Here is a 13,713-nt window from a genome sequence, read left to right as displayed (position 1 = left end):
AGGGCAAAATGTAGAGCCTAAGAAGACCAGCAGTGAACCTGGACTCTGAGCCTCAGTTCTCTCCACTGTAAAACAGGGCTGTAAAGAGTGCCTACACCATAGGGTTGTTAGGAGGATGAAATGGTCATCTTCCACATCATCTTCACCCAAGCCCCACATTGAGTAACTCTGCTTGAGTCTCTTACTGACACTTGGACCTCAATTCCCTGCCTATAAGACAAGAGAAACAGACCTTGAGATAGCACAGGTGTTGCAATGTCCTAAGAATTCTATAGCTCTGTGTTGCTGGTTCAGGTTGGCTTGAGTTTAAGACCCTTATTCTTCCTTAGGACCCAAGGGGCTTTCATTTCATTTCAAACTCCTCCTTCCCATCCTTTCTCCCATCTGTCTTCCCTCAGGTTCTAAGCTAAAATAAACTACTGATTAAGGATTCTCTTAGTGGTATCTGTTTTAATCACTGAAACTCTCTTATTATCATGAAATACTATTCACTATTATTCACTATAAACTGGGACTTAGAATGGGAGGAGCCATTTGGTTGGACAAGAGGTAAGGGCAGGAAGCCACCTGGTCCTTCCTCTAGTCCCCACTCAACAACCCCTGGAGGGCTCCTCAGGCCTGCTAACATCCCTCTCCACACATGGAATTTAGGGCCAACCTGCATTCACCCAAAGATAGTCACAACTGGCTGGGCCAGGCAGCACGGGTGAGGTTTCCCCTATCCACTGGGTGGGCTTCTAAGCTGACAACCAGCCAGTCTCCAGGTGTCCCCCAAAGACCATCTGCAGCTAAAGGGCAAAGTCTCAAACCCTGACACCTGGCAAAGGCGACCAGCACAGAGCTGCCGTGAGTCTCTGACCACTGTGGGCCCCGCAGGGCATAGGAAAGGGTTGTTCTTGCCCGAATTTTTCAGGTAACTAATTAACACCAATAAGAAAAACTAATACTTGTTGAGCACTTACTATATGCCAAGTATTTTACAGGTATGATCTCACTTGATCCTCTCAACAATCTATGGAGCAGGTACTCTTTATTATCCTCACTTTACATAGGGGGCTCGGAAGAGTCAGAAGGAATAACTTGCAGCTCAAAAAAGGCACAGCCAAGGTTTGAACCCAGGCCACCTGTCTCCAGGGTCTTTGTGCTTAGCCATGATGCTATTCTGCCTGGGGCCTCCCGGGTTTGTTGGAAAGCAGGGTGGAGACACATCCAGCATCCCATCACCGGTGAAGAGATGGGGGACAGGGAAATAAATTCAGCCCAATGCCAAGATAGAAGGAGCCTGCCAGCTGGCCCCCACAATATCCCTTTATTACCTAAACCTGGCTCCACACAGCTCCAGCCTCTCCCCAACCCCCCGCCCCAGTGCCTGACTCAGGACTCTGGACAGCTGTTCACCTACTTTGTGGGGGAAATAGCAAGCTTGGAAAATATGACATTTGCACAAAATGTTGCTGGGCAGCAGAAGTATCTTCCGGGCACAGCCCTGCCCTCCCAGGGGCCCAATCCCTGCCGAGTGGCCAGGTCAGGCCATAAGGACTCCCGGCGTGCCAGGCTGCCTGCCCCAGCACACGGGCTGGGCGTGAAGGCGGGGGAAGGGCGGCTATTTTCAGAGGCATGCGGCTGCTTGACAAACAGATGTGGGAGAGGTTTCAGTTTCCCTGGGCAGATGTGGAGCCAGTCCATCGCCGCCCCAGCCCCCTGGACAGCCCCTCAGGCATAGGAGGGAAAAGCAGGATCTCACGGGAAGGGGAAGATGGGATCGCAGGCTTGGGCCATGACAGTTAATGCTTAATGCTTTGTTTTTTTAAGCAGTTCTTACAGCACGCATTGGACACACAGGGACAACCGAGGCTTAAAACCGGAGTAACTTACTCAAATTCTGCCCCAGAAACAACACAAGCATCCCCCTTCTGCATTTCTGCAGTCTTTCCTACCCCTTTACAAAAACTTCAAATGTGATTTTGTTTTTTTTGAGACGGAGTCTCCCTCTATTGCCAGGCTGGAGTGCAGTGGCGCGATCTGGCTCATGCAAGCTCCGCCTCTTGGGTTCAAGCGTTTCTCCTGCCTCAGCCTCCCAAGTAGCTGGGACTACAGGCATGTGTCACCGCGCCCAGCTAATTTTTGTATTTGTAGTAGAGATGGGGTTTCACTATGTTGGCCAGCATGGTCTCGATCTCCTGACCTTGTGATCCACCCACCTTGGCCTCCCAAAGTGCTGGGATTGCAGGCGTGAACCTGGCCTCAAATGTGATTATTTCAAGCCTAAAGAGAATTTGCCAATTATCATCTCCATTCTGCTGATGGGAAAACTGAGGCACTGAGTTCCAATTACAGGCACCGCTGTCTCCTACCCCTGAGTTCTCAGGCCCTTTCCATTCTCCTTTGTCTCCCCCTGGACAAAGAGAAGACAGAATTACCTTCAGGAGCTCCTTGGGTGGAGGCCAGGTGACAGGCAAACGAGACTAAGATCCAGGAGAAGAGAAACCCCCTAGAGACCAGGAGACACAAGCAGAGGCGGCATCAGCTTCCACCCCCTCACACCCAGATCCGGCTGGGGAAGCTAGGAGTGGACACCAGTCCCAGTCTCACCCTAGTCCTGCCCACAGAAGGCAGGAGGCCAGGTGCAGGCTCTAGGACCCCATCAGAGCAGCAGCCCACTCTTCCCGGCCTCCAGGCACAGCCTCTCAGTGAGAACCTGCTTACATGCACAAACACAGCCTTGCTTTTCACAGATCGATTAGCCAAGGTCAGTGGGCAGGAAGCAGCGCACAGGAAGCCCTGCCCTGGTCATTGGAACATCTAGGGTCCAGCTCAAAATCTGATGCTGATTCACTGGGCAACCAGGGGCCAGCCCCTCCCCTTCTCTGGGCCTCAGTCTCCCCATCTGTACTACAGCCTCATGATCTTGAGACCCTTCCCCAGACCCCAGCCAATGGGCTGCAGAGCCAGGGATGAAAGGTCAGTGGGAAGACCAGGCTGGTCTGCTTGGAAGACCAATCCCCACACAGGGCAGGAGAGAGGAGACCCCTTAACCAGAACCAGTGTGGGTGAAGGCAGCTCCTGACTTGGCTTTATCCTAATGGAAAGTGGGAGAAAGAAAACAGAGGGGATATGGGGGAGTTAGACAGAGTCAGCTGCAAACCTGGCCCTGTCACTTATCAGCTGTATGAACCCGAATGAGTTGCTCAGCCTCTCTGAGCCTGTCTTGTCTTCTACAACATGGGCTGATGTTCCCTATCTCGCAGGTCAGGAATGAGGATTCAATAAGCTCATGCAAAATACTCCCCTAGATGGTCCCTGCTGTCCCTACACTCTGGGGCCAGGAAGGGTTAAAGTTCTGCTCTGTGGCTTTTGCCACGACGGGCAAAAGCAATGATACAATTTCACCTTCCTGTGGGAGCAGCCACCAGTGACACCCGAAGCCACCTGGGGTATCTGATCCCCAGGCAGGCAGAGGGGAGGGCAGCATGTGGCCAGAGACAGCCGGGGCACAGGAAGAGAGCTGTGTCAGGTGGGTGGTGAGGGCTAAGGCTGGGACAGACAGGCCCAGGATGCATTTCCAAGAGGAAAGCTAGGATGGTGTGCTTCTGTGGAATCACGTAATCTAGGAAACCTGTTTGCCAGGGTTGATAACTGGAACCCTAGGTTCTTCCCAGACTCCCTGGGGACCTTAGATGACAGCTTCTGTCATTGTGGGCATGGTGAAGACACTGGTGATTACATATCCACAGACATCCGTCCTTCCTGCTTGCTCACATAGGCATGGACTTACAGGATCCTACGTGAATCTGGATAAATCTAAGCTGATCCTGAGAATTTCACTTGCCATGCCAGTGACTGGTTTAGGCATGCATATAAGACCCAAATGTGGCCAGTGAGAGGTGAGGGATGCCTGTTAGAGACCCTGAGAAAGCAGAGAAGGTTTTCTTCAAGCCTCCGTATGCTGTTGAGTAAGGACATACTGCTCAGAGCTGCTGCAGTCATTTTGGGCACGTCAGGTAACAAGCCCCAAGAGCACCTGAGGATGGCAGAATAGAAAAATAGTGGGTGTCTGAAGACACTGTTGAGATGCTAAGTTCACCAACCCTAGTACTGCTCTTCCTTGAGGCCTCTTGATATGGGAATAACCCCCCTTATCGTTTAAACTATTTTGAGTTGGGTCTTCAGTTACTTGCAGCATAAGGTAAACCAGCTGAAACAGCACTCAGATGCCAATGATGGTTCCCTGAACGTCTTCTCCAGCTCTGGGCCTTTGCACATGCTACTCCCATCATGTAGATACTACTCCTTTGCCTGGTCAGTTCCTGCACATCCATTAGATCCCAGCATGGGTGTCACCTCCCGCAGCTCACTGCACATGCCTCACTACAGTGGGTCTCACATGTGTGGTCACTGTCTACTCTCCTATTTCCCTGTCTAGACTAAGTCTCTAAAGGACAAGGACGCCTGTCTTATTCACTCTTTTTTTTTTTTTTTTTTTTTTCATTTTGTTTTTGATACAGAGTCTCACAATGTTGCCCAGGCTAGACTTGAACTCCGGGGCTCAAGCTCTCCTCCCACCTCAGCCTCCCGAGTAGCTGAGATCACAGGCATGTGCCACCATGCTGGGCTTATTCACTCTTACATTTCCAGCCCCCGGCAGGCACATAGGAAGTGTCCAGTATATTTTTATAAGATGAATTAATATTACCTGGTATTATGGGACTCTGGACTTTAAAAAGTGTCTTCCCAAAGCCTTAATTCCCCTGCTCTGACTTTTTCCAGAATTGCTCCGAGATAATCCTTGGTCCTTCCTCTTCATCCTCTCCAATCTGCTGCCACTGTTGGGAGAATGCCTTTTTCATGGGGCCAGGCCCCCAGCTCACCATGGGCAACGACTAAAGGTCAAAGTGTCAAGCTGCCCTGGGGTTGCCTGGGGAGAAGGGCAGGGCCAACCTTTCTGGCATGACTTGCTCCCTTGAAGCAAATGGCAATAACATGAGCCCTGGAGAGAAATAAAAGGCAGCTTTGTTTAATTAGACAAATGGAGAATACTGAGGCTCAGGGAAGGCAGGTACTTCCATCCTGGGCAGCGTCTGGGTTCATAATTCTTCAATAGTATTTCCCACACCCACCAGAGACATGCTTTCTAGGAAATTGGCCAGATACATTAGGGAAGAGCTGTCCCCTGCATCCCAGTCTTGACAATCCAGAAAGCATACCTGTATATCAAAGGCTCTGAGAAATCCTGCAATAAACAAGTTGACTGTACTTTCTGTCATTCAGCAGTTCCCAAATTGAGAACTCATTTTTTCTGTGAATGCCTTCTCAGAAGAGACTACCCCTTGCCTTCCTGTGTTCCTGTAACCCCACTAATTTCTGTTCCATCTCCTTCCAGTCCCCTCTCTTCCTGGCCCTTGTCTGGCACCTGCCCTCACTCCTTGAGTCCTTCATCGGATTATGTCGCATACCAAACTTCCTAGGAAGTTAGGAAGTTTCCCAAACTGATAAAGAAAGGCAAGGTGGGGAAGAGAAGGTACAAAAACCACACATGTCCTTCTCGGTCGATTTCCCTGGCTACAGCTATACCAAAGTGACTACTCTGCAGAGAATTAGAGGATAAATCCTTATAATCCCCGAAAGTCAGGAGAAAGAAGTCTCACAGGAGACATGGAATCAGAATCTTCTCTTCAATTAAGCTTCCTAACACCATGGCTTCCAACTTGAGGACGTTAGCCCTGAAGGCCATTACAAAAGTATTCCGCCTCCATTCATTCTCCCTGACAAATGCAGCTGACCCTCTTGGAAATGGATTCTGTGTGCACTTGACTCATAAACTTGCCAAGTATAGAGCATGTCGGAGTGGGAGAAGGCCATTTAAGATCATCTAGGAGTCACATTCTAGTCCTCTCTCTCCCTTCTTTGCAAAGATGGGTAACTGAGGCCCAGAGAGGGAAAGTTACTTGCCCAAAGCCACACAATGCTTCAAGTCTATGACTTAACAGATAGTCCTTTTCATTTGACTTGTCTCCTTGGAGCAGAAATTGGAGATTTGCAGGGACTTCCTACTTGCCAGAGACCGGAGCTCCAGCCTTCACCAGCAGGAACAGAGATGCAACTCAGGGAGCCAACGAGTCATCTAAGTCAGCTCCAGGCCTGGAAAGTTGGCTCTCAGAGGGAGGCCCTGCCAATTCTTTTGCTCCCGTTCCAATCCTGTTTAGGCTACTGCTAATCATGTTTAGTGCCTGTGCTGCCTCAGGGCTTTGCTCTTCCAGACTTCTGTTTTCACCACTTGCCTTGTGGGCCTTGGCTCTGCGAACCCAGGGCTCCAGAATGTCGGCAAGACCAGAGCACAGAGGCCAGGGTGGCCAGGAGGCAGCCGAAATGGAAGCTGCGAGGAAACATCGCACGGAAACATAGTCTGGCCACACAGCCCTCCAAGCAGGAAACCCAGGTGTTCCTATGCCCTGCAAAAGGCCCTCTGCCAGTGCACCAAATGGGGCTACTCCTGGGTAACTACACTGCCAGAACCGGCAGCCTGCTTGGATAGTTTTCTTCCATCCTTATTACCTGGAAACCCACAGGATCTTGGAAACCCACACCAGCTTCAACTGTCACTGAGGGCTCTGAGCTGAGACCCAGGCCACAGAAACGCACAGGGAAAGTGTCCCTATGGACACTAGGCTTGGCTGTTCACACATGGGGTAAAAGCTGAAAAGGGAGCTAACTGGAACTACAGCGCAGCAAGTCGGATGGACCTGTCCCAACTGCCTCCATGGACTGGCCAGACCCCTTGTGCCCAGATGGCTATGCCTGGGCTTTCTTCACAGCTTCCACGTCCTCCATGGAAACACAGACAGGTCATCATCTGGACAGGATGCAGCCCAGAACTTTCCCATTGACTCACACACCCATTCAACATGAAGGGAATAATACAAATACCAGCTGCTGTTTATTGAACACTTATTACATGCCAGGCCCTGTTCTAAGCCCTTTACAAGCATGGTCCTGTTCATCTTCACAAAACCCAGCCAGCTGGGAACAAGGTGCCAGTTTTGTGGAAGAGAAGAACAAGCAGCAGAGTGGCTCACCCAAGCTCGTGTAGCAGAGTTAGGATTCAAACTCGAGCCTGCCTGATGGCAAGCCTCGTGGCCCTCCTGTGGTGCCACCTGCCTCCCACGAACATCATTCCGTGTCTCACTGCTGTCCCCTACCACCAGTGGATATGGTACTCTGCATAGCCAAGCCAGGCATGTGGGTGTCAAGAGGGTCCCTGGACTGAGATGGAGGAGAGAAAATGCCAACAAAGAACAGGGGGAGTGTGCTCAGAAAGGAACAGAGACCACCAGGAGGCTGCTGGCTGCTGGGGGTCCGCAGGGCCGGTGGAGGCACAGGAGAGGGAGAATTTTCTGAGTACGGGGAGGAAACAGAAAGAAGCAGTGGCCAGGGATGTGTCCATGGACAGGACATGGAGTTTGGTCTGGCCAGAAGGGTCCAGGGGCAGAGGCATGCTGGAAAGCAGAGGCATGATGGAGCCAGAGGGCACGTGATGGAAGATGACATGATGGCAAGGGAGGCAGGCAGGCAGGAGAAGGCAGAGACTGGGCCTCTGAGCAGTGTGGCAGCCCACTTGCCCAAAGCTGGAGCCCCACCATGGGGTGCTCGCCTGGCACCACTTTTCTGCCCAACTGCTGGCGTCTACCCTGGCGCAGGGTCTTCTGGAGAAAATGAGTCAGCAGTGTGCTCATTGGTGCCGTGTGTGTGTGTGTGTGTGTGTGTGTGTGTGTGTGTGTGTGTGTGTTGCGGTGAGGGGGTGCGGGGCTGGGGAATCACAACCAGCCAGCTTTTTCCAAGACATGGGGAAGACAGGAGGGGGTGTCATCCCGCGGATTCCAGCTCAGAGGGGGCAGGGCCCAGCTACAGCCCTGACAGCCTCTGGGGAGTGTCCTGGTGTCCTGGGGGCAGGATGGAAAGAGAGGAGCGCCGTCCACAGGCCCCGAGGGACTGCTTGCATGCTGCTGGCTCCCACACACACCCACACGCTGCGCCGGCTCTAGCACAGGCTCACTCTCTCTTACAAATCCTACTCCACACGCTGGGAATCCCAGTCTCTGGGCCCCAGCTCCGCGCAGCCGCTCCTGGGAGAGTCCCTGCCCCTCTCCGGCCCTGTCTCCCCATCTGTACACTGAGAAGTTCCGCACAGTGATCGCCCAGGGCCCTTTCTGCTCTGACATGCTGGCTCTCACTTTTTCTCGCTTACACACGTGAAAGGGACAGGAACCGAGAAGCAGGAAACAGACACACAGACTCAGGCCGACTCACACATACACGCGGAGATTTCCAGAAACGCGGGGACGTGCAGAGCCACACAGACACGGAGACAGGAGCAGAACCCGAGACCTGGTGACCTAGAAACTTGCGGACAATTTCACAAGAACAGATAGAAACGGAGACGTACAGGCTTGGGACCTGCAGACACCGAGACACCGGAACACACCGAGACGGCCCCAAACGGAGACCCTCCCTCCTCCCCCAGGCATCCAAAAAGCCCCCCTCCGCACCCCGCCGGCCGCTCCAGGCGCCACCACCCACCCCCACCCCCGACCCCCGGGCTGGCTCTGCCCCCGCCCCAACGGGATCGGGCAACCGGGCCAGGCGCGGCAGGGCGGGCAGCGCTCGCCAACTCTCGCCCGGCCGGGGGCGCAGCCCCTATTAACCCTTGACGTCCCGCCTCGCGGGGGCGCAGGAAGGGACAGGAAGCTTACGTTCCGCTGGAAGCGACCGCGTGGCGGGGAACCCCGGCCCTCCCCGAGATTGGAGCAGCAGGAAGCTGGGGAAGGGGCGTCCCCGAGCTCGTACTCACCCCCCGTGCGCCGCCGCCGCCGTCGCTGTGCCTCGGGCCCCCCGCGCCGATCCCGCTCCCATGGCAGGCCCCTACTTCATGCTCCCGAACCCGGGGGGCAAGTGTGGGCGCGCCCCATGGGGCCGCCAGCCCCTCGCCCCGCCGCGCCAGGCCGGCTCAGAGCGCGCGGCCCCCGCGCCCCCAGCGCAGCCCCGCGCCCAGGGGCGCCCGAGCAGGCAAGCAGCGCGGCTGGGGCCCTGCGGGCGCCCGCGCCAGGCCCATGGTCCCAGGAGTCCGGGCGCCGCGCTCGCCCCTGCCTCGCTCCTTTTCTGCTTCCACCAAAAAGGAAGAAGAAGCAAGAAAAAGAGAGAGAGAGATGATCAAACTTTTGGAGGCGGGCTGCTGGCGGTCCCCGGAGGCAGAGCAAGGCCGGGTGAGGGCGCGCGGAGGGCGGTGGAAGCTGCCTCCCCGCCGGCCTGGGGGAGGAGAGGAAAAGGAAGGATTTGGGGGAAATGAAGGCGATTTAAAGTCTCGGCCCGCGGTGTCTCTCCACCTTCCCTCCTCCCCGCGCCGGGCCGCCCTCTGCTGCCCCCTGCTGCCCCCTGCCGGCAGCAGCCAAGGATACAGCCTTAGCTTGCCCACTACAGCCCCGCGGGGACACCCGCCCCCCTCCCCCTTCTATAGATGGGGAAACAGATTCACAGAGAGGCAGGGGCTGCCCAGGGCTTCACGGTGATTTGATCACCGTTCTGAGATTAGGAACTTCTGACTGGTGAGCCTGGGGGTCCTACAATGGGGGGTTGGGGTAGAGGGAGAAGGGCCAAATTCTACTCCTGGAAGAAACCCACAGTTTCAGGGACAGAGCTAGGACCAGGACTTGGTGTCCAGACTCCCACGACAACCAGTATCCTGACCTCCACCGCCCACCAAAAGTTTGCGCTTCCAGACTCGGAGCGCCCTGGAGAACACACAGAGTGGGCTTGTTAAAGGTTTGCCACCCTCTCTCTCCCTTCTGTCAGAAATTGGAATCTAACCGCACCCCCGCCCCCTCACACACCTCCCCAGAATCGACAAAAACTCCCTGGGATCCCATACTGGAGCTAAGAGCTGCACACCTTGGCCCTCGGGCAAATTCTCACATCCACAACCCCAGTCCGGCCCTGGGACCACAGCTCCCTCCGCCTCTACCTCCTCTTGCCACTCGTTCACGAGCAAAGTTACACTTACACGCCAGTGCACACACAGACTTCCACACGTATCCACGCTTTCCCCAAACTCAGACACACGCTCACACCCGGTCACATGCAGGGACAGCCACGCACCCTTCCTAGGTTCACACGAAATGCATCCTCAGGTATCTGGGCTCAGGCGCACGCTGATACTCTACACTCGCAGACGCATGCACATAGATGCTTACACAGGCACAAACGCACACCATCCTGGCCATATCGTCCCCACACGTGTACACACCCCAGGTGCACACACGCGCGCACACCCTCACTTGCACACAGATCTCCGAGAGTGCCTACCGCACACGTGCACACACGCATTTACTCCTCACGCGTGTACCCACTTCCCCATACGCGCACACCTTTACGCGCGCACACACACAGGCACAGAACACTTCCCAGCTCTCCAGGAGCCCCCAAGCACTTACTGGGTTCCTAAGTGCGAGGCTGGCCGGTCGGTCCTTCCTCCGGCGCCTAACGGCATTTGTATTCATGGGTCCCCGCAGCCGTGGGCGCGGGGGCGGGGGGGCGAGGTCCCCTTCCCTAAACGGGGCGCGGGCGCGCGGAGCGCAGCGGTACCGGGAGGGGCATGGGCGCGCGGGACTGCGCCGCCGGCCCGGTCCGCCTGCGCTCGAACTTCGGCCGCTCTGCGTCCACGGGCTCCAGCGCGGGCTCCGAGAGCTGGGGGCGGCTCATAGGTGCTGGGGCCGCGGCGCCCGCCGGGCCTTTTGAAGTCTCCGCTGGGGGCGGGGAGGGGGCGCTGAAGGCGGCCTTTTAAACCCTGGCTGCAAGCGGGCTCGGTCGAGCAAGGTGTCTGGTTTCAACAAACTTTAGGAAAAGTCCCAAGCCGAGAGAGGGAAGGTAGGGGGGTGGGGGGAGCTGCATAGCTGTGCGCTGCTTCCTGCAGAGGGCAGAGCACCCATGGCTGCCAGGAGGGAGGCCCGTTGTGGGACTGGGGAACTGGCAGGCTGCTGGCCGGCGCGTGGAACCACCCCCGCCACCCCCACACCCCCAGTGTTGAACCAGAGTTCTTAACTTCCATGTGCACGAACCCCAGGGAGTGCGAGAACACCCCCAAACTATGCACAAATTGAGCATGTTTGTGCATTCTTCACGGGAGAGGGGCCATGGACTTTCCTCCGGTTTTCAAAAGTCCACGGCCCCCTAAGGTTGAGAACTCTCTCTCCAATCATAACTGATGTTTTTTTAGTTGCATACTTGGCACCATGCAGACCCTGTCTTTATTTACATTTTAGATATTTTGTTCAATGTGGGGTTTTAAATTAATTTTGATACTTTTAAAAGTATTGCATTAAAATATTATCTTGATACTTAGGGGTTCAGGGGCGCTGCTTTGGGCAATTTACCTCCGCTGCTGAGTTTTCTTGGCATCTCCTGGTATGCTGCGTCTCTGCCTGTGCCACACCCTAGTCCAGACCCGGACCCACACAGTGCTGGGGTTTAAGGGAGGCCTGCTTTTTTCTCTCCATTTACAACTGGGAAAGCTGACATAAACTGGTAGGTGGTGGAGGTGGGATTTGAACCCACGTAACCTAACTCCAAACTTCTGCATCTTGTCAGGAGGATCCAAATCTTAGTCCTTAAGGGGTTCTGTGCAGATCCTCACCAGCCTCCCCAGCTTCAGATCCGGCCTCCTGAGCTCCAGTCTCTCTGATTCCTGCACCCAGGCTCAGGTAAGCTTGGCTACTTTGATGCTTTCTCCATACTGTTTCCTCCCAGGTTCTCCCTCTGCCCCTTTTCTGCCTGTACACAACCTCGTTGTTCTTCTAGGTGCAGCCCAGAGTTCATCCGACTCTGATGAGCTGCTCTGCCCTACACCCGGATTGCAGCACACATCACATGGCGCTGTCATTGTCAGATCCATTTCTGTGTCCCCGCACCCAGCCTGACACATGGAGCCTGGGATATGATAGATGCTCAAACCATTGGCAATTTAAATAAGTTATTTGTTTTAACTCCTACAGTATGCAAACCCCTGTACAAGACTCTGGGGGAAAAGGGTCTGCCACTGTGAGGGCAGGGACAAAAATTTCCACATGGTCCTGCCTTCCGGTCATGCACGCATTTGTAATGTGGGTAGGAGACATGCACAGCAACTTGGGGTAGGGAAGAGAGTCTGAATGGGAGACATCAGACATCACTATGTCATGGAGAATCCCCTGCGACTGCATAAAGATAAGATAATATAAGGAGAATGTGATAAATGCCATCAAAGAGATGTAGATCAATTGAATTGTGAAGCTGATTAAGGGATGGAAAGAAACACAGGAAGGCTCCCAGGAGGAGGTGGTGGCATTTGGATCCTAAAGGACATGGTGGATAAATGTGCAACCACGGAGGAGAAGGACATCTCCAGTGAAATAATTACAAAAAGGGCAGGAGGATAGAGGTGGATTTCAGGCAGGTTTTGAAGGAGGATTGAGGAGGTGGGGCTCAGTGAGAAACTAGGGAAACTATCCAGTTCTCCCCACTGTATTGTGTGGGTGATGCCAACACAACTCACTGTCCACAAAGCCATTTCCAGGCAATAGGCTGCATTTCCTGAAGGGTCAGGCAGGCAGCAGGTCAGTGGCTAAGCACCAAGGCCTTTCCAAATTTCACTCACAAATCTGAATAGGCAAGGCTTAGTGCCAGGGAACACTGCCTGCTTCACACAGGGCAGCCCAAAAGACCGTGAGAATGCCGTGAGAACCCAAAATGATTGAGGGCATCCCCTCTCAGAGCCTCACTCTGCCCATCTGTAAAATAGGTGCATCAAACATGATGATCTGTGTGGGTCCTTTGAGCTTGGAGGCATGAGACTGTTATTCAACAAGAAATCCAATTCTGTATGTGAATATTGAGGGCTAATTGCATTTTGCTAGGTGGGGAGGGAAATGAGGCTCAAGGCCTTCCAGGAGCTCATGGGCAGCTGGGAAGAGGAGGCATGGACACTGGGGAGAATTCCAAGGAAGGGGCTTGTATCCTGCCTCTGCTGTCTCCCCACACCCAGTCTTCCTGCCAGGCAGGTTCCTGGCACAGAGACAGTGACTGGGCATGAACTGTTCTGATGGACGTTGAATCTGGAAGACACCAAGCCATTACACACCCTGCAAAGGGGACAGGGCACTCAACAAACAGCCCTAAGGGGCCCATCTCTATGGGGCAGAAGCCAGTAAGCCTGGGAACCAGGTGGACAGGGGCTGCCAGGCCTCTGTAGATGCCTCAGGATGGGAATTCCTGGCCTGGTGGGGACTTTCAGGAACTAGACAGTTTGCTCCCTGCTCAAGGAGCTCAGCCATGGACCCATCGGTCTCTGGGGCACATCTGCCTTAGGAGAAGCTGTTGGTTGCAATAACTTTAATGGTGGGCACAGAGTAGATGCTCAGGAAATGTTTATGAATGAACCACTCTAGATGAAGTCTTTTTTTTTTTTTTTTTTTTTTTTTTTTTTTTTTTTTTTTTTTTTTTTGGTAGAGTCAGGGTCTCACTTTGTTGCCCAGGCTGGTCTTGAACTCCTGGGCTCAAGCGATCCTCCAGCCTCAGCCTCCCAAAGTGCTGGGATTACAGGCACGAGCCACCGCACCTGGCCCCACAGGAAGTCTTAACCTGCAGGACAGAGGTTGCATACTGCCCCAAGTATCAATCCACATCCATTTA

The 13,713-nt window shown here is 54.1% G+C and overlaps 1 protein-coding gene across 5 annotated transcripts in view; it reads right to left on the bottom strand.

Moving 5' to 3' along the window:
- COL27A1 (collagen type XXVII alpha 1 chain) overlaps positions 1 to 9,352 on the bottom strand; it is a 159,753-nt gene extending 150,401 nt beyond the window's left edge. For all 5 annotated transcript variants that reach the window (XR_004054043.1, XM_030920179.1, XM_030920181.1 and 2 more), the window contains exons 1-2: positions 8,846 to 9,352; positions 2,421 to 2,491 (exon numbers count right to left, since the gene is read on the bottom strand). Coding sequence is in view for 4 of the 5 variants with exons in the window: in XM_030920179.1 (XP_030776039.1) it covers positions 2,421 to 2,491; positions 8,846 to 8,907 (133 nt within the window). In the remaining variant the exon portion in view is untranslated. The remainder of the gene's footprint in view (positions 1 to 2,420; positions 2,492 to 8,845) is intronic.
- Between the last annotated feature and the right edge of the window lie 4,361 nt (positions 9,353 to 13,713).

Source organism: Rhinopithecus roxellana, chromosome 16, assembly GCF_007565055.1.
Source record: "Rhinopithecus roxellana isolate Shanxi Qingling chromosome 16, ASM756505v1, whole genome shotgun sequence".
NCBI lineage: Eukaryota > Metazoa > Chordata > Mammalia > Primates > Cercopithecidae > Rhinopithecus > Rhinopithecus roxellana.
The sequence above is the reverse complement of the archived record's forward strand: the minus strand, read 5'-3'. Positions and strand labels throughout refer to the sequence as shown.